The sequence below is a fragment of the Schistocerca cancellata genome, chromosome 3 (assembly GCF_023864275.1).
Source record: "Schistocerca cancellata isolate TAMUIC-IGC-003103 chromosome 3, iqSchCanc2.1, whole genome shotgun sequence".
NCBI lineage: Eukaryota > Metazoa > Arthropoda > Insecta > Orthoptera > Acrididae > Schistocerca > Schistocerca cancellata.
In genome coordinates this window covers 855,319-878,863 of record NC_064628.1, presented here as the reverse complement: position 1 = coordinate 878,863, position 23,545 = coordinate 855,319, and the positions used below count along the sequence as shown (strand labels likewise).

Here is a 23,545-nt window from a genome sequence, read left to right as displayed (position 1 = left end):
TTAAAATTTGGTTTCTTTCTGACCATACTACCCTAATAAAGAGTCTTTTCTGAACCTTGTAACCACTGGTATTTTATCACTCATGACAGTGCCTCTACCCTTTAACTTTCCTGCTATTTCCCCAGCCAGTTTACCCTTCCCCTTCCTGTTGAGGTGAAGGCCATGCCTAGTATAATCCCACCTACTGATAGAATCAACAGGAACCACACCAATGTGTGACCCTGCATCAGACATAAGCAACTGTTTCAACTCCTAATTAACTCTCTTGACAGAAGAGTTCAAATGAGGTTGGTCATGGCGCCCAAGAACAGATACAAACTCAACACTAGTATGCTTTGATGCTGATGCTGATGCAATCTTTGCCAGGTCACACTCTATATTGTACCCAGGATCTCTGGGTACCACTACAACCACGCTGTCTCTCTTAGTGAACTCTTTGCAAAGTGATCCTAAATCCTCTGTCACGTGCTCCAGACCAGCACTAGGTTTAAAAAAAATTGGTGACCTGGTATTCTGATCCTAGTTCATCCTGCAAAAGTTGGCCAACACCTCTTCCATGGGAACTACCTAACAACAACACTTTCTTTCTCTTTCAAAAAGTGGTTCAAATGGCTCCGAGCACTATGGGACCCAACATCTATGGTCATCAGTCCCCCAGAACTTAGAACTACTTAAACCTAACTAACCTAAGGACAACGCACAACACCCAGCCATCACGAGGCAGAGAAAATCCCTGACCCCGCCGGGAATCGAACCCGGGAACCCGGGCGTTCTTTCTCTTTACTGCTTACCCTACTTTCTTACTTTTCAATTTGCTGCTGAAAGTTTGTTGTGCCCTGTCTACACCTGCAACTGCTTGAGGCTCGCCAGTTTCTAACTGAAGCAAAAGGTCAAATCTATTTTCCACATTCACCACGAAGCTGTCAGATAAAGTTCTAGGCCTGACCATGACCATGATCTGACCATGATCTGACCTACAGTCTGCTATGCCAGTGTTGCATGGATGTACTCTCCACCAACGTCCTACTACTCCCTCTAAATCCTTGAGCGCCATGCACTCTGTTCTCCCTTTAAACATCTGTTTAGTTTCCCTCATGTGGATCCTGTACCCCCTCATCAAATTCGCACCTCTCCTTACAATAAACAGCTAATCAGATCCTACACTATCTGAAAACTCGACGTCAACATTTGTATACTCTGTAATTTGAAATCTTGCTACGCCTTCGCACCTACATCGACATACAGTTCAGTCCATATAAACATGAGCTACTTTAATTACTTAGAACATCTGAACCAATAATGGGACACATTTGCAATTTTAGGAGATGATAAATACCATGGAGAAATCACATACATACATTCACACAAACTCCTCACAGCAAATGCTGGAAGTGTCCTTCACCAGCATAGATCTACGAGTGCACTCTTTTCGCCGTATTCCGTGGCATTGTGTGAAGTGTATTCTCATCAGTGTTGTTTATTTCGTGTGTCTTGGCCTGACGAAGTTCTGCAGTTGTTCGTGGTCTATGACTGTACACTCAGCTTTTAAGAGACCGCCACAAGCGCGGGGGAGAGTGGGGGGGGGGGGGGTCCGTTGTTCGGTCATCATAGACACTTGTTGCAAGTTACATGGAAGCGCTAGGCGTGGGGCACGTTGCTCTATCCTGTAACTAAGCTTTTATATAAGATCGATGTCATCCAGCTGCTCCACAAATGTGTTGAAGATGTCCGTATAAACTGCACAGTCTTCAGTCATATCAAAGAAAATGGGACCATCACTCCTGGAAGATGACACCGAGCACCACACACCGACCTTTTCATCATGCAGTGGTGTTTCATGGATGATATGGGGGTTAACATCAGTTAACGCGTGTTGATGTAACCTGGAAGATGCAACCATGCCTCATCCATAAAGCAAGGTATGCAGAGGCTGTTGAATAAGAAACCCCTGAAACCACATTCACGTGCAACAGAGTCAAATTTCTACGTTCTGTCGCGTGACTTCTATAAGGTAACGAGCTGCAGAAGTTCGTCACGAGTCTGACTTATACTGCGCGCGGTATTTTTATTTTTAAGCCAGAGCACAATATCCGCTTTCCTGGTGTTTTTACTTCGTGTTTTTAACAGCTGCATGATAACAGGCATAGTAATTACAATGACCGACTTCGAAGCAACGTATGACAAGAATTATCCAGTGAACCACTTTGAAACTGACAACGTTCTTTCCTAATGGTAGTCACTGCTGTTGTTCTTACACCCTATTACAAGTTTACTATCAACAACAAAACCAGAAAAAGAGAATAATCATCAGAGTACCGTTTCCTACGGGAACTTTAAAACCGCCAGTACCACCGCTCATTTTCCAGCAGGTATTCATGGAACAATTCTGATTCACCAATGTTTCAGCAAGATAATAGACTTCTCTTGTATCGTGCAGCTTTATAAGAGATCGTGCTGCACCTATGTCACTTCTTTCAATCAAAAACTCTCTTCTTACTATATTTGAAAACAATGTCTTTTAAAATACTTTGCGTTGACCAAGCGCTACCGTTGAAGCCAATTTCCTCAGTCATAATCGTGACAAGTTTTTCTGATTTCGAGTATTCACTACTTATAAACATTTCAGTGCCACCACTTTGTGTCGCAGGTTTCTTTAGATTTCGATGGTTCCCAGGCTGCAAGAAACCAAGATTTCTACAGCTTTGACCCTTTCGTTTACTATTCTCTGTACAGTTCTCTAGCCGACACATGTTTCTGCAGTTCATTATTGTGTTTTCAAAAGTAAAAAATTCGAGTCCCTCTCTCAGATCCTTGTAAATGCGGTAAATAAACCTACTCGCCAGTGCGTTCAATTAACAATATAAATATTGCAAACGTTAGGGAAAGCCTACAGCAGCTAGACTGGGATGAAGTGTGTAAGGAACCTGATGCAAACTTGAAACATAACTTATTTCATGGTACATTTTTAAGGGTATTTGAAAATTGTTTTCCCAAGAAAATAGTTAAACATAATTCCAAGAAAACATATAAAAAAACCTTAGCTAACTAAAGGAATAAGAATATCTTGCAACTGTAAAAGGGAACTGTATCTAACAGCGAGAGGGAGTACTGACCCCGAAATTGTTCAATATTATAAAAACTATTGTGCAGTACTAAAACGTGTAATCAGAATAATTGCTGGAGCCCACCCACGGTCATCCTGAAGACATCTATTTAAGGATCTAGGGATCCTCACAGTAACCCCACAAAATATATATTCAGTTATGAAATTTGTTGTTAATAATCCAACCCAGTTCAAAAGTAATAGCAGTGTGCATAGCTATAACACCAGGAGAAAGGATGATCTTCACTATGCAGGGTTAAATCTGACTTTGGCACAGAAAGGGGTAAATTATGCTGCCACAAAAGTCTTTGGCCACCTACCAAAGAGCATCAAAAACCTGACAGATAGCCAACTAACATTTACAAATAAATTAAAAGAATTTCTAGATGACAATTCCTTCTACTCATTGGCTGGATTTTTAGATATAAATTAAGGGAAAAAAACCAACTTAAACATTAGTGTCATGCAATATTTTGTGTAATGTAATATCTTGTACAGACATATTTTATTAACCTGACATGTTCCACATCATTACGAAATTTCGTATTCATGATCTATGGAACAAGTATTAATCTAATCTAATCTAATCTATGAAGGACTTCACGTTTATTGCCGTCACCTGACATATTTATTTGGAAATCGCATTAAAACATTTACACCTATACTACTACAAGAAACTAACATCGCAAGTGGATGAATAATTTGGTCGCTCTGTGAATGAAACAGTATTGTCATAAAGTACAACAGTGCAGCATGCGGGAGAGAGATTCTCGCAGTCTAGCTGTATCTTGCAGCTTGCTGCGCGAAGAGAAAATGAATCTTATTGGCTGCTTGGAGTTAATGGTGGTGGATGCGCTAACGTTAAATATTTATGGGACAGGCTGGCCGCGGTGGCCGAGCGATTTTAGGCGCTTTGACCCGGAACCGCGCAACTGCTATGGTCGCAGGTTCGAATCTGCTTGGGGCATGGATGTTTATGATGTCCTTAGCTTAGTTAGGTTTAAGTAGTTCTAAGTTCTAGGGGACTGATGACCTCGGATCTTAAGCCCCATAGTGCTCAGAGCCATTTATGGGACAAGGAATGAAAGAAAGATAAATATTTTCGGGAAATTTGCTTCGAACTAATCATATTGATATTGCTATTTTGCAAGAAGTCATTTGTGAAGAGATAGGTTCCTTTCAGTCATATACGTACATAACAACGTTGGCATCAGCGGCAGGAATTGTTGAATTTTGACTATGGATGTATTAAAGTTACAGGATGTAGAAAAAGTGCCGGAGAACGCATAGTCAAAGGTGTTATGAAAGGGGTAGCAACCCTGTTAAAGCTCTACGCTCCCTCCTGTTCAAATAACAGAGCTGCAAGGGAAAGATGTCCCTTGTAACCACTGCGCCACCTTGCTCGGTGTTCCCAAGCCGTGCTAAGATGCAGGCCGCTGTCTTTATTGAGGCACTATGTCACAAGGAAATAACTTTCTCGTATTAAAGCATATGTTTGATGCTAGTAGATTTCTTTCAGCGAGAAATGTCTGTCTGTCTGTGTATTTATTCTTGTATATCCTTCTTGCCTTCTCCGTCTTTCTTTATTTTGCTTCCGAGGTAGCACAATTTCTTCACTTTGTCCACTACGTCGTCAACATTTTGTGGGGACACAGTTATGTCAAGACAATAACACCTAAACTCACTCAGTTTCGAAACATAAAAGGACAGAATAATTTATTTATTAGTTTATTAATTACAGTTCAAAATCCGATCTGGGATATTTCAAACAATGCGGCATTCTTCTGTAACCGCAACCGGTAACGCCATCTGTTAGTAGCATAAGAAACAGTCTGAACAAATATTGTCCTTTTTGTCTGACTGCTATTAGTGGATAATATTGCTTTTGTAATCAGTTATTTCAAAAGTTAAACTATAATGAAAAGCAGAATGTGTGTTAAAAGCAAACAAAGTATGCAAAACATTTATTGTACCATTTATTGTACTTTTACAAGAGCTGCACTAGTTGGGCAGAGGTTTTCTTTATTGTAACAAATTTTTATCTCGATAGCTTCTTTTATTACGCTGTCCCAAGAATTGTTAGTACTGTAACGTCATTTGTCTCTTCCAAAACAATATGTTGTCAGTTTTCTAGCGCATACTCTGCTACCGCTGATTTGTCAGGGTACTGAAGGCGAAAGCATCCCTCGTGATGTGTTCAAGAGTACGCACAGTCAGTTCTACATAAAACTACCCACACTCATACAGTATTTTAGATACTCCTGGCGTTCTGCTGCCTACATCGTCTTTCATAGCCCTCATGAGTCGAGTTTTAATTGGAGCACTGATGACTGAACCGTTTTTATACCTCTCTAGGAGCCAGGTAATTTTTCCTTTTACTGAGCCACAGAAAGGCAAAAACCCAAGATTCTTAAGAGTCCTTCTTGGGGTCCTTATGCTTCTGTGTTTTCAGAAAGATTGCTTGTGAAATCTGGCGGTTGTTGTAGCCGTTTTCCTTGAATACTTTGCCTAAGTGACTCAGTTCCCTCGGTAGGTTTTTAATGTCTGAGACGTCTTCCGATCGATGCACCACGGTTTCTCAGAACAGAATATTTCTGTGACGGATACCAGGCCGTGTGGCTGGGATAATCATATACTTTAGGGCGGACGAGCACGTCAAGGAATGGTACGGCACCGTGTGTTTCTAAGTCGATCGTGAGCTTGTTGTTGTCATGCATATTGTGTAATGTGACAACGTGCCGTCTAGTGAATGCCACGCATAGTCAAGGCGCAATGGTAGAGAAAGTGGACGCTTATGCCATCTGTGGGCCAAAATCGAAGGCAAAGCGGAAGTGCTTCCGCCTGGTGGCAGCTAAATTAAATAACGCTATGGAGGAGACAGTGTCTGGCTTGTGCTGCACTCTGACAGCGAAATTACAAAAAAATTAAACTAAATAATATTGTTACGTGTAGTAAAAATATAAATGTAATATTACTTTAATATATGAAAATGATTGTAATTGAATATTGTAACGCTATGGTATGTTTAATTGTAAATAGAGAACTTGGCGTAACGTAAAATAATGTTTAAGTGTGGGGGGAATCCCCAAGAACGAGAATAGTGTACAGGTTGGCGCGTAATATTGGCGGTAGAAGTAAGTTGGCGTAGCTCTGAGGCAGAACAAGTGTTATGTGGCGTAAAAGCGACTGCCGGTGTGTGCTACGGCAACGTTGCTAACAGACCATTTAGAAGTGAGCTGAAAACAGATATGGACTTCGTTCATCGTATGGCTGCAAGCTAAATGGACACTAAGGCTTGTAAGACGTGGTATTTCGACGGAGACGAGCTGTGTGCGGCAAAATAGTACGGTTTCCCGCTCTGAGGCAAATGGCACAGCGTGGTGCAATGCTGTGTTAACTTCGACGAGTTGCTTGTGCCAACGGCGAGGTGTGAAGCGACCAGTAGCCGCATCCAACGGCGTGTTGTGATCTCAATAGCTGATGAGGCCCATTGGGGAGCTCACTTCGGTAGCAACGAACTAGAAGTTATCTTACAAGAGAATTATTATGAACAGCGGTTGTTATACCGACGCCATAACCAGTACATTTATATTTTGTGAATCAGTTTGTGTAATAGTCAAACCAAATTCTCTACAGTGTGTAAAGTTTGGAGGTAATAATAATTTTGTGGTTTCAATTGCATTCCCCTAGTGTAATCAAATATTTAAAGGAAATAGCGCATTATCACCCCATATCCAGTGATTCAGATGGAAACCCAGCTCTAAGCAAAGAAGGGAAAGCAGAAAGGTGGAAGGAGTATATAGAGGGTCTATACAAGGGCGATGTACTTGAGGACAATGTTATGGAAACGGAAGAGGATGTAGATGAGGATGAAATGGGAGATATGATACTGCGTGGAGAGTTTGACAGAGCACTGAAAGACCTGAGTCGAAACAAGGCCCGCGGAGTAGACAAGATTCCATTGGAACTACTGACGGCCTTGGGAGAGACAGTTCTGACAAAGCTCTACCATCTGGTGAGCAAGATGTATGAGACAGGCGAAATACCCTCATACTTCAAGAAGAATATAATAATTCCAATCCCAAAGAAAGCAGGTGTTGACAGATGTGAAAATTAGCGAACTATCAGTTTAATAAGCCACGGCTGCAAGATACTAACACGAATTCTTTACAGACAAATGGAAAAACTGGTAGAAGCCGACCTCGCGGAAGATCAGTTTGGAGTCCGTAGAAATATTGGAACACGTGAGGCAATACTAACCCTACGACTTATCTTAGGAGAAAGATTAAGGAAAGGCAAACCTACGTTTTTAGCATTTGTAGACTTAGAGAAAGCTTTTGACAATGTTGACTGGAATACTCTCTTTCGATTTCTGAAGGTGGCAAGGGTAAAATACAGGGAACGAAAGGCTATTTACAATTTGTACAGAAAACAGGTAGCAGTTATAAGAGTTGAGGGGCATGAAAGGGAAGCAGTGTTTGAGAAGGGAGTGAGACAGGGTTGTAGCCTATCCTCGATGCTATTAAATCTGTATATTGAGCAAGCAGTAAAGGAAACAAAAGAAAAATTCGGAGTTGGAATTAAAATCTAAAGAGAAGAAATGAAAACTTTGAGGTTCGCCGATGACATTGTAATTCGGTCAGAGATAGCAAAGAACTTGGAAGAGCGGAATGGACAGTGTGTTGAAAGGTGGATATAAGATGAACATAAACAAAAGCAAAACGAGGATACTGGAATGTAGTCGAATTAAATGGGGTGATGCTGAGGGAATTATTAGGAAATGAGACACTTACTGTAGTAAAGGAGTTTTGCCATTTGGGGAGCAAAATAACTGATGATGGTCGAAGTAGACTGGCAATGGCAAGGAAAGCTTTTCTGAGAAAGAGAAATTTGTTAACATCGAGTATAGATTTAAGTGTCAGGAAGTCGTCTCTGAAAGTATTTGTATGGAGTGTAGCCATGTATGGAAGTGCAATGTGGACGATAAATAGTTTGGACAGAAAGAGAATAGAAGCTTTCGAAATATGGTGCTACAGAAGAATGCTGAAGATTAGATGGGTAGATCACATAACTAATGAGGAGGTATTGAATAGAATTGGGGAGAAGAGGAGTTTGTGGCACAACTTGACTAAAAGAAGGGATCAGTTGATAGGAGATGTTCTGAGGCCTCAAGGGATGACCAATTTAGTATTAGAGGGCAGCGTGGAGGGTAAAAATCGTAGAGGGAGACCAAGAGATGAATACGCTAAGCAGATTCAGAAGGATGTATGTTGCAGTAGGTACTGGGAGATGAGGAAGCTTGCACAGGATAGAGTAGCATGGAAAGCTGCATCAAACCAGTCTCAGGACTGAAGACCGCAACAACAACAACAACAACAACAACAACAACATCTGGTGATTTCTATGTGCTGCAACATCAGTGAAAAGTTATGTGTATCGGCGTAGCCATATTACAAGAGAAAATAGTCGGAATTAACGCCAGGTACAGTGCCACATTAACTACTATCCAGCTCGATGTGGTGGCTTTTCAGTACATTGTCATAGTCAAAAATTACATGGTTCCGTCCGAGCAATGTGATTCTCAATTAGTGTTTTCAGTACTGTATTGACAAGCAGATCTATATTGTCCTTTAACTAAGCGTTCAAGGAAATTGCTGCCACCACAGTACACATTGTGCCTTCAGCACAATGCAAGCTCAATAACATTAATTCAGCAATTACAATTTGTGTAGTTTACATTAACCTAAAACAAGTTCAAGTATTTATCATGTGTGTTTATGTATTGTGAATCGATTTCAGGCTGTGGTATTGTTTTAAATGAATAATGTCCTCCTGTTAGGCAATATCAAACAAGCAGAATTAAGTGCGCTCTGTTCAGTCACTTCAAAAAAATTATCAGTGCTACTAATAAACAAATATAGTCTTAAAAATAAGTTTGTACTCGCCATTATCATCATTTATTCCAAAAATTCCGTGTAGTAGTTGGATCACCATAGGGTGTCTATTCAAACCTATTACACGCGAGAGCCGCTTTCCGGAAGTCCGATGCCACGTCGTCTAATAATAGTACAGTAAATTCGGTTGGTGGTATCGCAGTTGTTGATTTGGTCCAAGAATTCTCCCAGCTTTTCACGTCTTTGAGACCAGACAGCGAAAGTGTCGTCGACGTAACGATAAAATCAACTAGACTTTGCAATAGTTGTGTCCAGAGCGATACCGTCAAAATGCGCCATAAACAGGTCGGCTAAAACTGGAGCTAATGGACAGCACATCGCGACGCCGTCAGTCTGATTAAAATACTCTCCGTCATATAGAAAATATGATGACGTCAGAGTGTCCTTGAATAAATCCATAACGGCGTCGTCAAATAACTGGGAGGGCAGGTCTATAGAATGCTCGATGGGAAGGCACGTGAATATTCAGAGCACATTAAAGCTGACGTTAATATCTTCTTCTCCAAGGAGCAGGCATTTAATTCGCCTGATGAAGTGGGTCGTGTTTCTTATACGATGCACAGCGTGACCAACGTGCGGGGTAAGGAGGCTGGCCAGATATGCTGACGGTAGAGCGTGGAGGTGTGTACCTCTTGTGAACGTTTGGAAGACAATAAAATGTAGGTGGTCGAGGTGCCCGCGGGAAGAGCTTTTGAATGACATTCTCTTCCAGTGAAGGCCTGTACAGAAACTCCGATGCCTTCCTCATTATTCTGGATGTTGGATCTCTTAATTTTTGGTCTCTTTCCTCCTCCAGCTTCAACCGAATCTTCGCGCCATAGTTGACTCGTTCCATGTTGACGGCTGCTAGTTGGCTGACAGGGCTACCAGGAGACTTCGTATATTCCTGTTTCACGTCCGATCATAGAGAAGTAAAAGAACACGGCATCAACCTAGGCGCTCTGGATTTCATGCGAGAACAGAACGAGCTGCGTTCTGCAAGATACACGCTTAAGGAATCCACTTTCATTTATAAACAAATTTTTGCTCTCCATAAACAACAAAATACGCGAGTGTGAAACATGGTCAATAATGCTGTTAGACAGTGACGTCAAAGGTATAGGCCTGTAAATTGCTCTTGATTGTTTATGCCAAAGTGGAGTGAGGGTAAGTTCATATGATGTTGCTTATAAGCTAGCTTTTGACTGGTTACCAGAAATATTCTTGAAAGATAATATGGCAAGCTGAATGACCATGCGCCAACTGTAATCTCACATATCACTACGAATGATGTGCAACATTTCAGTTTTAGTACTCGTGTACCAGATTTTAAACTAATCACTCTTATACAGCAAATTTTCGAGATATACACTACTGGCCATTAAAATTGCCATACCACGAAGATGACGTGCCACAGACGCGAAATTTAACCGACAGGAAGAAGACGATGTGATATGCAAATGATTAGCTTTCCAGAGCGTTCAGACAAGGTTGGCGCCAGTGGTGACACCTACAACGTGCTGACATGAGGAAAGTTTCCAATCGATTTCTCATACACAAACAGTAGTTGAGCGGCGTTGCCTGGTGAAACACTGTCGTGATGCCTCGTGTAAGGAGGAGAAATGCGTACCATCACGTTTCCGACTTTGGTAAAGGTCGGATTGTAGACTATCGCGATTGCGGTTTATCGTATCGCGACACTGCTGCTCGCGTTAATCGAGGTCCAATGACTGTTAGCAGAATCTGGAATCGGTGGGTTCAGGAGGGTAATACGGAACGCCGTGCTGGATCCCAACGGCCTCGTATCACTAACAGTCGAGATGACAGGCATCTTATCCACATGGCTGTAACGGATCGTGCAGCCACGTCTCGACCCCTGACTCAACAGATGGGGACGTTTTCAAGACAACAACAGTTCGACGACGTTTGCAGCAGCATGGACTATCAGCTCGGAGACCGTGGCTGCGGTTACCCTTGACGCTGCATCACAGACAGGAGCCCCTGCGATGGTGTACTCAGCGACGAACCTGGGTGCACGAATGGCAAAACGTCATTTTTTCGGATGAATCCAGGTTCTGTTTACAGCATCGTGACGGTCGCATCCGTGTTTGGCGACACCGCGGTGAACGCACATTGGAAGCGTGTATTCGTCATCGCCATACTGGCGTATCACTCGACGTGATGGTATGGGGTGCCATTGGTTACACGTCTCGGTCACCTCTTGTTCGCACTGACGGCACTTTGAACAGTGGGCGTTACATTTCAGATGTGTTACGACCCGTGGCTCTACCCTTCATTCGATCCCTGCAAAACCGTACATTGCACCAGGAAAATGCACGACCGCATGTTGTAGGTCCTGTACCGGCCTTTCTGGATACAAAAAATGTTCGATTGCGCCCTGAACAGCACATTATCCAGATCTCTCACCAATTGAAAACGTCTGGTCAATGGTGGCCGAGCAACTGGCTCGTCACAATACGCCAGTCACTACTCTTGATGAACTGTGGTATCGTGTTGAAGCTGAACGGGCAGCTGTACCTGAACACGCCATCCAAGCTCTGTTTGACTCAATGTCCAGGCGTATGAAGGCCGTTATTACGGCCAGAGGTGGTTGTTCTGGGTACTGATTTCTCACCCAAATTGCGTGAAAATGTAATCACATGTCAGTTCTAGTTTAATATATTTGTCCAATGAATACCCGTTTATCATCTGCATTTTTTCTTGGTGAAGCAATTTTAACGGCCAGTAGTGTAATTCGCTTAGGGTGGGTACTGAGTTACGCATCTTACGACAGAAGGAGATTTCAAGAGTGATACTTGGACTATGAGGTTAGGTGTGTCCCGAGACATTAATCAGAGGAAAAACATTTTCGGCTTTAACTTTTGCACAGCATGTTGAGTACCACAGCGTACCTGAAGAACAGATGGAAAAGCTTCGAAACTGAATAGCATTCAGCTTCAGAGAACTAAAGGCAGAACTGTCCTCTGTCAACTAAAGCAACTTCGTCGTACTGTGACACGAAAGGCGAGCCTGCTAAGCACAATATTTCAGAGTAGGTTATCTGGTTGAGTAGTGTATAGCTGGCAAGTTGCCGTCAAGTTGCTGGGCCAGGAAGTCGGAGCTGGCGCTGGGCAGAGTACACAGGCTGTTGTAGAGAGCTGTGGGCGGACGTGTGGGATCGCTTGGCCGGCTGCAGTGGTCCAGCGTCTTGGAAAATCCGAAGTGGTAGGCAAGGGTGCGCCGCCACGTCCTTATTGAAGTCAGGCAAAATGACCCACGAACTGACTACGTTAAAACTGAAGCTGAAAATACTCACTGAAAATACTAACGAGGAGAGGCCATGAAGTTGGGCTCACAGATTTACTTCAAATTTTCTAAACGTTATTAGACCATTAAAACAACTAAATGTGAAAGTAGCATGATGTGCTATTGTGGCAATTCCATGAAAATCGCAAGAGATTTTTTACGCATCGATTATGTAACTGATGTACCTGTACGAAGGTGCTGACCGTTCGAATTCGTGGTAGTCAAGTGATTGGCGTTCGAGCTTCATAAGACGAACATGTATGAGGCGAAGTTTCGACTCCTGCTAAAACGTATTCGTTAAACTATTTTTTCCATTACTTCTCACATTATTTAACTTAGATGACATTTGAGAGGTAATATAATAAAAAAAACTTGTGTATTTACATGGCGTTTTAGTGCATTTCATGTTATTTGACTACTTAATATCTTTAATTAGCTTGTCAGCGCCTATAAATTTCCCAAAATTTCGCGTTACGCATAGTTTTCATCCAAACTGTCGGAAGAAAGAGAATTTTTTCAAAATGTCAACGAGTTATGTTTCTCCTTAGAAACTCTTAATATACCCTGTAAATGATGGAAAACTGCGTTAATTCGAACCAGTAGATGCCATTTCAATTTGTTTTCCACGTTTGTGTGACAAACACCATCCTGCAACATGTGATGTCGAGAGCACATCCGACAGGTAACTGAACATTACTCTTGTATTCTGACACATTGTGATTTACTATGTTAGTGACTATGAATAAAGTCATTCGCATTATTATTTGTCGAGTCTAGTCTGGGCTTTCCAAGCCTGTCGCCCGTCCTTGGAAATTTAGTTAAAATAGTGAACAGTCAAATAACATATGAAATTCACAACAACTTCACGAAAATGCACATTGGATTAGCTTTCTCATCGTATTAGCTCTCAAATGTCATATAAATTAAATAATGTTACAGGTGATGGGAAAAATATAGATTAAGAACTAGCAGTCACTGTGGCTGGATTCGAACCGTCACCTCGCACACGTCCTTCTTCCTAAGTGCGAGATCTAACTACTTTTATTTTTTAGCTCATTTTGTTCGTTGAATTAGTTCGAGGCGGACGTCCCATGATACTCGCTCAAGTTCGTCGTTGGTCCATTCACTTGTTTTCTTTTTTCTTTTTCATTACAGAGGGCAGCTAACCCTCTGTCCAAACACGCTGGGCTACAACTCCGGCTGTACCATTTGCCCACAATTAGGTCCTTCCACCAGCATTTTCGCACAGGCACATAGAGGCATAAAACTTATCTTGCGATATTCTCGCAATTTCCAGAATAGTGCACCTTACTCCTTGCACATATGTTGTTTAAATGGCCTACTGCAGCTGTAGAAAGTTTCAAGTAAATACGTGATCCCTACGTCATGGCCTCTCCTTGTGAAACCACTCCAGGACATGATAAGAAAAATCTAGACAGCGTCGAATTCACGGTAGTGAGACGAGTTCACTATAATTATTACCACATTCATAAAATTATTATTAAAAAGTTATTAACATCTATGCTATAAATTGCAATAAATGACAAATGATAAAGATATGCAATACATGCATATAACTTCAAAGTCAGTACCTCTATTAGACTCTTGTTTATTTACAGTGTTACAGTTGCACTTACACAATCATGATTTCGGCTTCAAAGTGCTATTATCAAGTGCTTCCTGAAAGCAGATTAAACAATAACAGTGAAATACATAACAAGTGATGTAACCATATAAGAATCCATATTTATAATGCTTACTTACAAGTCTTATAAATTGCCTAAGATGGCGTACTGACACATTAAAATACACTATTAGACACATTGTCTAAGAGTCGGTATTTCTGGCAGAGCCTACTGCTTTGTTTCATTACTGAGTATACCATCTTGACTGAATGAAAGTTGGCTAAGTGTCAAATTGTCTTGGTCAAAGAAATTCCTGTTATAAGCAGGTGACATTTTTTTGTTTTAAGCTTTGGACTCAGTGTCTGGTAGGGTAGGAAAGGTTAGGAGCAATTTATTTTCTTTGGTAGTTGTTACATCATTGCAGTACCTGTCTATCTTAGTATACAATGGAGTTGCCTGCTCATAAACGTAAACAGTAACAAACCTCTCGATAATATTCGCTGCATCCATAAATATAACAGTCCAGCTAATCATTGACGTTGTTTAAAGTACATTTTAGTAGGTAAATATACAGCTTTGTATATGAAATTAACACATGGCCAACTGTAAGTTGTGTAATTTTGCCTCAATTCAGAATTAATACAATACAGTGCAATTACTTACTCTACTCACTCATTAATTAACCAGTGAGTTTTGAAGCAATATTTATGACATACATATTATCAGACATGTAAATCCTGTTATATTTGGTAGAACATTACTTAGGAATAAGTGCAAATAATAGAGATATGTGAAACAGGACCTGTACATAAAAGTATTTCAGCAAATAAAAGAATCAAACGATTTCATGTTAAACAGCACATTTAAATTTAACATACTATAAAGAGTAGGGATATCCTAGTATTTGTTAATGGTTGATGAGATGCAATTACAAATGTGAGTGCACCATAGTATTGATACATATGGCTGCAATCTTGATGCTATGAATCTTATTTACATGTTATAGTAGTGACGTCTTACCTATATGATGTAAAGATGACGTAGTAATGTTAACAACTTAATCAGCAACCACATATGAAAGCCCCAAGTGGGTTAACTCCTATTTCTTAATAACAAAGATAAATGTAACATTATTGATCATAGTTACTTCTTAGAGAGGTAATAAACAATTGAGAAGAAATACAAAGTCAAGAAAACTATGAATCATTCATTGAAGACTGTAGGCATATGGAGTGGGAGTGTAAGGGGGGGGGGGTGTAGAAGGATGGATGGGGGGCTACCAAATGACTAATGAAATGAAGGAATAGCTATTGTTGGGGGGGGAGGGGGAAGGGTAACTAATAAAGGAATAAGAATAAAAATGTGAAGTGAAAAAATACTCAAAAATAAAAATAATAACACATAATAATATGTAGACATCTAAGTAAGTGAAGAAAAGGGAGTATTTTAAGAGGAGTGCGGGAGTTGGGGGGGGGAGGGTGATCTTTAACCAAGGAATAATGATAGACGTTTCCTGTGAGAAATCTGTTAATAAATAAAATATATTATATTATAATTGGATATATATACACTGGCCACCAAATTTATATTTTGAGATGAATATATTTGTGGACTATTCCTTTGATAGTTCACAATGTGGGATGTTTATGTCTTTTCTCCCCTTTTGCTTTTTATAACATTGTCTCCTTCGTATTCTCTAATTTATTAGGGTTTTATTCACATTGTTATGCATAATTCCTCTCTTCTTCAGCATCCCCCTCCCCTCCCCCTTCCCTGGATGTATTGTTATCATGCCCATCACCTCCCTCAACGATTATTGCTAACCACTGATCGACTAACCCTTTCCTCCCTCTGAGACATACTACTTTCATGAGGAATCAGTATCCCTCTTCATACCTCACCCTGAACTTCTATCATTAACCAAAGGACAGACTGAGAAAGTCTCAATAAAACCTTTTATTTTATTAAATTTATGGAATAAATTTTAGTATCACAACTATTTAACACATAAAACACTAGCATTTATGAATCCACACAGAGAATGTACTGATACACATGTAAATGTACCTTCACTTTGGACACATAATTCCCACACAATGCCCTAACATATGCTATATTTGATCCTAGATTTAACATTTAAAAATGACTATTTACTATAGGTGTATTTAAATTTAAAAAAAAATTCACTTCACATTTTTATTCTTATTCCTTTATTAGTTACTCTCCCTACAATAGCTTCTCCTTCATTTCATTAGTCATTTGGTAGCGCCCAATCCATCCTTCTACACCCCTCCTTACACTCCCACTCCACATGACTACAGTCTTCAATGAATGATTCATAGTTTTCTTGACCTTGTATTTCTTCTCAATTGTTTATTACCTCTCTAAGAAGTAACTACGAGGGCAGTTCAATAAGTAATGCAACACATTTTTTTTCTCGGCCAATTTTGGTTGAAAAAACCGGAAATTTCTTGTGGGATATTTTCAAACATTCCCGCTTCGTCTCGTATAGTTTCATTGACTTCCGACAGGTGGCAGCGCTGTACGGAGCTGCTAAAATGGCGTCTGTAACGGATGTGCGTTGCAAACAACGGGCAGTGATCGAGTTTCTTTCGGCGGAAAACCAGGGCATCTTAGATATTCATAGGCGCTTGCAGAATGTCTACGGTGATCTGGCAGTGGACAAAAGCACGGTGAGTCGTTGGGCAAAGCGTGTGTCATCACCGCCACAAGGTCAAGCAAGACTGTCTAATCTCCCGCGTGCGGGACGGCCGTGCACAGTTGTGACTCCTGCAATGGCGGAGCGTGCGAACACACTCGTTCGAGATGATCGACGGATCACCATCAAACAACTCAGTGCTCAACGTGACATCTCTGTTGGTAGTACTGTCACAATTGTTCACCAGTTGGGATATTCAAAGGTTTGTTCCTGCTGGGTCCCTTGTTGTCTAACCGAACACCATAAAGAGCAAAGGAGAACCATCTGTGCGGAATTGCTTGCTCGTCATGTGGCTGAGGGTGACAATTTCTTGTCAAAGATTGTTACAGGCGATGAAACACGGGTTCATCACTTCAACCCTGAAACAAAACGGCAATCAACGGAGTGGCGCCACACCCACTCCCCTACCAAGAAAAAGTTTAAAGCCATACCCTCAGCCGGTAAAGTCACGATTACAGTCTTCTGGGACGCTGAAGGGGTTATTCTGTTCGATGTCCTTCCCCACGGTCAAACGATCAACTCTGAAGTGTATTGTGCTACTCTTCAGAAATTGAAGAAACGACTTCAGCGTGTTCGTAGGCACAAAAATCTGAACGAACTTCTCCTTCTTCATGACAACGCAACACCTCACACAAGTCTTCGCACCCGAGAGGGGCTCACAAAACTTCAGTGGACTGTTCTTCCTCATGCACCCTACAGCCCCGATCTCGCACCGTCGGATTTCCATATGTTTGGCCCAATGAAGGACGCAATCCGTGGGAGGCACTACGCAGATGATGAAGAAGTTATTGATGCAGTACGACGTTGGCTCCGACATTGACCAGTGGAATGGTACCGTGCAGGCATACAGGCCCTCATTTCAAGGTGGAGTAAGGCCGTAGAATTGAATGGAGATTACGTTGAAAAATAGTGTTGTGTAGCTAAAAGATTGGGGAATAACCTGCTGTATTTCAATGCTGAATAAAACAACCCCTGTTTCAGAAAAAAAAGTGTTGCATTACTTATTGAACTGCCCTCGTATGATCACTAATGTTACATTTATCATTGTTGTTAAGAAATAGGAGTTAACCCACTTGGGGCTTTCATATGTGGTAACTGATTAAGTTGTTAACATTACTATGTCATCTTTACACCATATAAGTAAGACGTCACTACTATAACATGTAAATAATATTTATATCACCAAGATGCAGCCATATGTATCACTATCATGGTGCACTCACATTTGTAATTGCATCTCATCAACTATTAACAAATACTAGGATATCCCTACTCTTTATATTATGTTGAATTTAAATGTGTTGTTTAACACGAAATCGTTTGGTTCTTTTATTTGCTGAAATACTTTTATGTACAGGTCCTGTTTCACATACCTCTATTATTTGCATTTATTCCTAAGTAATGTTCTACCACATATAACAGGATTTACATGTCTGATGATATGTATGTCATAAATATTGCTTCAAAACTCACTGGTTAATTAATGAGTGTGTTGAGTAAGCAATTGCACTGTATTGTATTAATTCTGAATTGAGGCAAAATTACACAACTTACAGTTGGCCATGTGTTAATTTCATATACAAAGCTGTATATTTACCTACTAAAATGTACTTTAAACAACGACAATGATTAGCTTGACTGTTATATTTATGGATGCAGCGAATATTATCGAGAGGTTTGTTACTGCTTATGTTTATGAGCAGGCAACTTCATTGTATACTAAGATAAACAGGTGCTGCAAAGATGTAATAACTACCAAAGAAAATAAATTGCTCCTAACCTTTCCTACGCTACCAGACACTGAGTCCAAAGATTAAAACAAAAAAAGTCACCTGCTTGTAACAGGGATTTCTTTGACCAAGACAATTTGACACTTAGCCAACTGTCATTCAGTCAAGATGGTATACTCAGTAATGAAACAAAGCAGTAGGCTCTGCCAGAAATATCGAAAAGTTAACAATGTGTCTAATAGTGTATTTTAATGTGTCAGTACGCCATCTTAGGCAATTTATAAGACTTGTAAGTAAGCATTATAAATATGGATTCTTATATGGTTACATCACTTGTTATGTATTTCACTCTTATTGTCTAATCTGCTTTCAGAAGACACTTGATAATAGCACTTTGAAGTCGAAATCATGATTGTGTAAGTGTAACTGTAACACTGTAAATAAACAAGATTCTAATGGCGGTACTGACTTTAAAGAAATATATTACGACTCTAGCTCCACACTATGAAAAAATTATTATATGCATGTTACACACAGCTACGTAGATCTTGATGTCAACGAGAGAATGACCTATTTCCATTTTTACTAAACAAATCCACAAGCAGTTATAAATTATTTATTGGCCATTCCATATAAGGGTGCTAAAACAAATACCCAGTAGGTGTAGTTTTAGTGATGGTGTTTTAAGAGCTGCAGTGCAGGTTGTACACGTTGCTGGACGCTGAAACATCGTAGGTACGTTCATTAATCGTTGAGCTTGTAAAGCATGCTGAAAAAAATAATACCGGTAGTTGTACTTGCTGCTACCAGTTGAAAATATGGCACTGTAAGCAGTCAGAATGTGAAATGTCTGATGTTTTGACGTCAGTATGGTGTATGTCACTAGGCGATACGTTTTGATTTCTTTTATGAAGTGACTGTTGGTGTAAAGGGTGTATGAAACGCAATGGCAGTTGAGAAAAAGACGTACACTGCTGGCAAAGTTGTTTTATCACAACGACAGCAACAACATCGCTGCAGGGAGGGTATATCGCCGACAGGAACAACTGTGAAGAGGCCCCATGATATTAAATGGGCTAAGGAATAGGATCAATTAACCTGAAGAAACAGATGAACAATGGTGGTGCAGATGGGAAAGGGAAGCAGCCCATTCCCATGGCAGTTGTTGATGAAATGCAGCACTCACTTTAAAATTTGCATCCACCGCTCAAGTTATCACAGAAATTGTCTCTTCCTTGGTCAATTGTTCTAAAGATTTTCACTGGTATCCCTACGAGATTCAGAATGTGCACAAAATGAAGATCCAAGATAGGCTACAAAGCCGTGACTTCGCCCTTCGTTTTGTGGCATGCACAGGACTGGATGACATGGGGCTGGGGAATATTCTTTGGATGGACGAAGCACATTTTACCCTTCTTTCCCTGGACCTACATCACATTCTGGCTGCTCTATATTTTCACCTGTGGCGGAAAGTGAAACTTTTTTTTTAGCACACCCCGCGAGCGCGCCAGCTAATGGATATACGTACGATGTTTCACCGTCCTGTGATGTGTATAGCCAGCACTGCAGCGCTAGGAACACTGCCAGTTTAGTTATGACCACCAAGTATTTCCCCAAATGTACAGAATTTCAATACAGCTGAACTATCAGGCGCTGTACAAACAACTCTCTGACCTTCAGGAAAATAGAATACTCCGAGGATCGTAAATAACGTTTCATTTTCCATCCCATCCAGGGCAATATGACAGGTTTAAATTCTACCTTGTCAGATGTGGTCCTTATTTTTTACGCTGGTTTATGAAAAGTATCAACGAGAGAGAAATACGTCTAAGAGAAGAAATACAGTTTTTTTTAAGTTATCCGTCGTATTGGAACTATAATCTAAACTTTTACAGTTTTTGTCTCAAATTCGTAATTATACTGGTTGAAAATTTACAACAAAGTGATTTTCTGAGACATATTGGATCTGTCATTTTGATTTCTTCACATTTTGTATCAGGTTCATTGTCAATGGAAACCATTGTTTACCTCATGTTAAGGGAATGTAAGCGATAATAATTGCATCAATCTGCTATATCTATATTTATATGAACATCCCAAAACGATATTGTGGTGTCACTCTCTCCTGCTACAGTTTAGAATGGCGCTCCGGCAGAATTACTGCCGATACATCTCGGTATGAACTTGAATACAGTATATCTGATTTTACCGCAATGTTCTTTTTTTTCACGAGATTTACACTATCTTACCAAAAGTATTCCATCACCTATAAGTGGAAGTTAATAATGGATGTGTCCTCCCTTCACCCTTTCCAATGAGGACACTTTCAATGAGTAATTTGAACGTATGTGGAGGAATGGCAACCCATCCTTCCTCAATAGCCGAAACCAGAGAAGATCTGGAGTGAAGTCGAAGTACTATCAGATTCCAAAAGTGTTCTGTTGAATTCAGGTCTGGACTTTGGGCAGGCCAGTCCATTTCAGGATTGAATCTGTGTACAAACCATTGCTTCACAGACATTGGTTTATGACAAGGTGAATTGTCATGTTGATCCAGTCATTGATTCTGAACTGTTGCGTTACTGTACACCGTATATAATGGTGTAAAGTGTGTTCATATCCTTTTGCCTTTACCGTTTCCTTAAACGCAGTAAGGGGACCACACCATAACCACAGAAAGCCCCCCCCCCCATGTGGTAGCACCACCTCCTCCATACTTCAGTGTTGGCATTAGACATTGACGGCAGATAATGTTCTCGAGGCATTTGCCAAACCCGAACCCTCCCATCGGATAGTCACAGGGTATAGCGTGATCCATCACTCCAAATTACACGTCTCCAGTCATCCAGTGTCCAGTGGCGTCATTCTCTACACCACGTCAAGTGTCGCTTAGAACTGATAACATAAATGGATGGATTATGAACACCTAGTCGATAACTGTATTCCATTCTTTTGACTCCATATGTACCGTCAATGTGCTAGCTGAATTGCTGAAATCACTTTTTAACTCCCAAGTCAGTACGTCCACCGATTTCTTTCAACCATAATGCTCGATGGTCCCTGTCCATCAGTATATGATGTCTGATCTGTCTGATTTTGGTTTAACTGTGATCGTTCCTTCGCGTTTCCACTTCACAATCACATCACCAACAGTCAACATAGGCAGCTTTAGAGGAGTTGAAATGTCCCTGATGATACGCTACTCAGGTAATAGCCAATGACAGTCCACGATCGAAGCACTGAACTCTTCTGAAAGTCAAATTCAGCTGTTACTGTTTCTCTACTGACAACACAAGATTCCTCGCCTCGTTTTATACTGGCGCGTCTGCATCTCGTGACATCTAGTGGTCAATTTCGCTTTACAGACGGGTGTCCCGATAGTTCAGATAGTGTGTGTCGGAGGAACTAATGTTGTACTTGGCGCTTCTTCGATCATGTGCTCTCGGAATTTTAACAGACCTCTGTATGGTCCAAAACCCCTATCTTGCAGCGTCTGCGACGGAATTTGTATGTACAACCTTGTCATCGAGCAGTAAGGCTTATTTTTCCACCTACTGATGTGCAACATCTTACATTTCACGTACCATCAAAGCCAGGTAGGGCAGGGAAGACATGACAATCCCGGCAACGGCCCACTCGACACTCGTTGCGATCTGGCGAAGACACGTGGGGTGCACCTCGATGCTCTGCAGGTTCACCATGCCCAGGTTGCCAATGGTGCTGAACTGCATCAGCATGGTCGCCATCACGATGGCTGCACCCGCGATGTGGGCTGCACAAAACGAGAATTTTTGTATGTTCAGTTCTGAGGAAGAGACATACATTTACTTGCCAGCAATAGATTGAGCTATCGTATTAACATTTTGATCTTTCCCTGGACCAGCGATTTAACAGGAACACCACAACCTTACTCTAACAGAGTGGAAGATAAATTATGTGCTCCATCTGTCTCCGAATTTTGCAAACTTTGTTGGTGCAGTTTCGGTTTTAGATTTTTGTGTTACTGTAATTCCGAGGTAGATATGTAATCCCAGCCTGACATGCACTTACATCGGTGTGAAAAAACAGCTGAAAAATACACCCAGCCTGTAATTCATGATACATGCAACTCCTTTTGACCCTTTACTTCATTTTTCTACAGTTTTCAGATGTATGTTCATAATTTAATGCTAACAATTGAAATTTGATCAGTATGGTTTTGTTAATCAAATTTCAAATCCAGGATCCCATTTTTTCTTAAATAGTTGGATTCCTTTGTTGATATAATACACCCCTTCTTAAACAAGTTTGTTCGAAATTGCTGGATATTTTTGTTTACATTTACATTATATTCTGTCTGTGTTGTTGACAGCATGGTATTATATTTTCGTTTGGATAGTTTACACTAAAACCTAAAATTAAAGTTGATGCACTATTTTACTTTCTCTCCTTTTTTACTTCAACCATTTTCGCTTTTGCTAAGTGGAACTAAAGTTACTTCATGTTTTTAAAAGCTCCAAACGCTGAGTAACATGGACTGAAAGGTACCATAATTATCTTAAAATAAGTAGTGTGTTCACTGGACTAGGCAATTAATTGATAAGTATGCAACCCATACATTTACTATACATGTATTGCAACACATTATGCAATTTAACAATAATGACTGGAAGATACTATCTTTAAATGCATTTCTGACAAGTGTTGGGTATATTGCAAATAAATAAACCTATGATCGAATAATGTATGAATAATATAAATTCTGCAGATATTCTAAAGCATTTTCAATATTAAAAAAGATACAAAGGCATCAATAGTAACATTTATTTGTTGTAATCTTTTTGTATCATTCTATTATACATGATCACAATTCTTCATTTTAGCACACACAGTAATAATGTGTGTTTATAAATCTAATTACTTACTGTGATACAATAAATAATGTATATTTTCGATCTTTTGACAGTAAATGGTCTTTGTATTTGTTAATTAAAGTGAACCCTAAAATAAAATGGGTTCCAGTTTTGAGATGTAATCTGATAAAATTGATTGATTTTGAGAATGCATCTCCGATGACTGTCATAGCAAATTGAGTGGGGTAGTCCTTATTTTCAAACAGATGCATATTGCAAGAAAACTTCATTTATTATG

General features: G+C 40.3%; 1 protein-coding gene across 1 annotated transcript in view; it reads right to left on the bottom strand.

Annotated features, from left to right (window-relative positions):
* LOC126176755 (solute carrier family 22 member 7-like) overlaps positions 1–23,545 on the bottom strand; it is a 319,454-nt gene that overhangs the window by 4,240 nt on the left and 291,669 nt on the right. Inside the window, exon 8 of the mRNA XM_049923923.1 lies at positions 22,000–22,187. Coding sequence (XP_049779880.1) covers positions 22,000–22,187 — 188 coding nt within the window. The remainder of the gene's footprint in view (positions 1–21,999; positions 22,188–23,545) is intronic.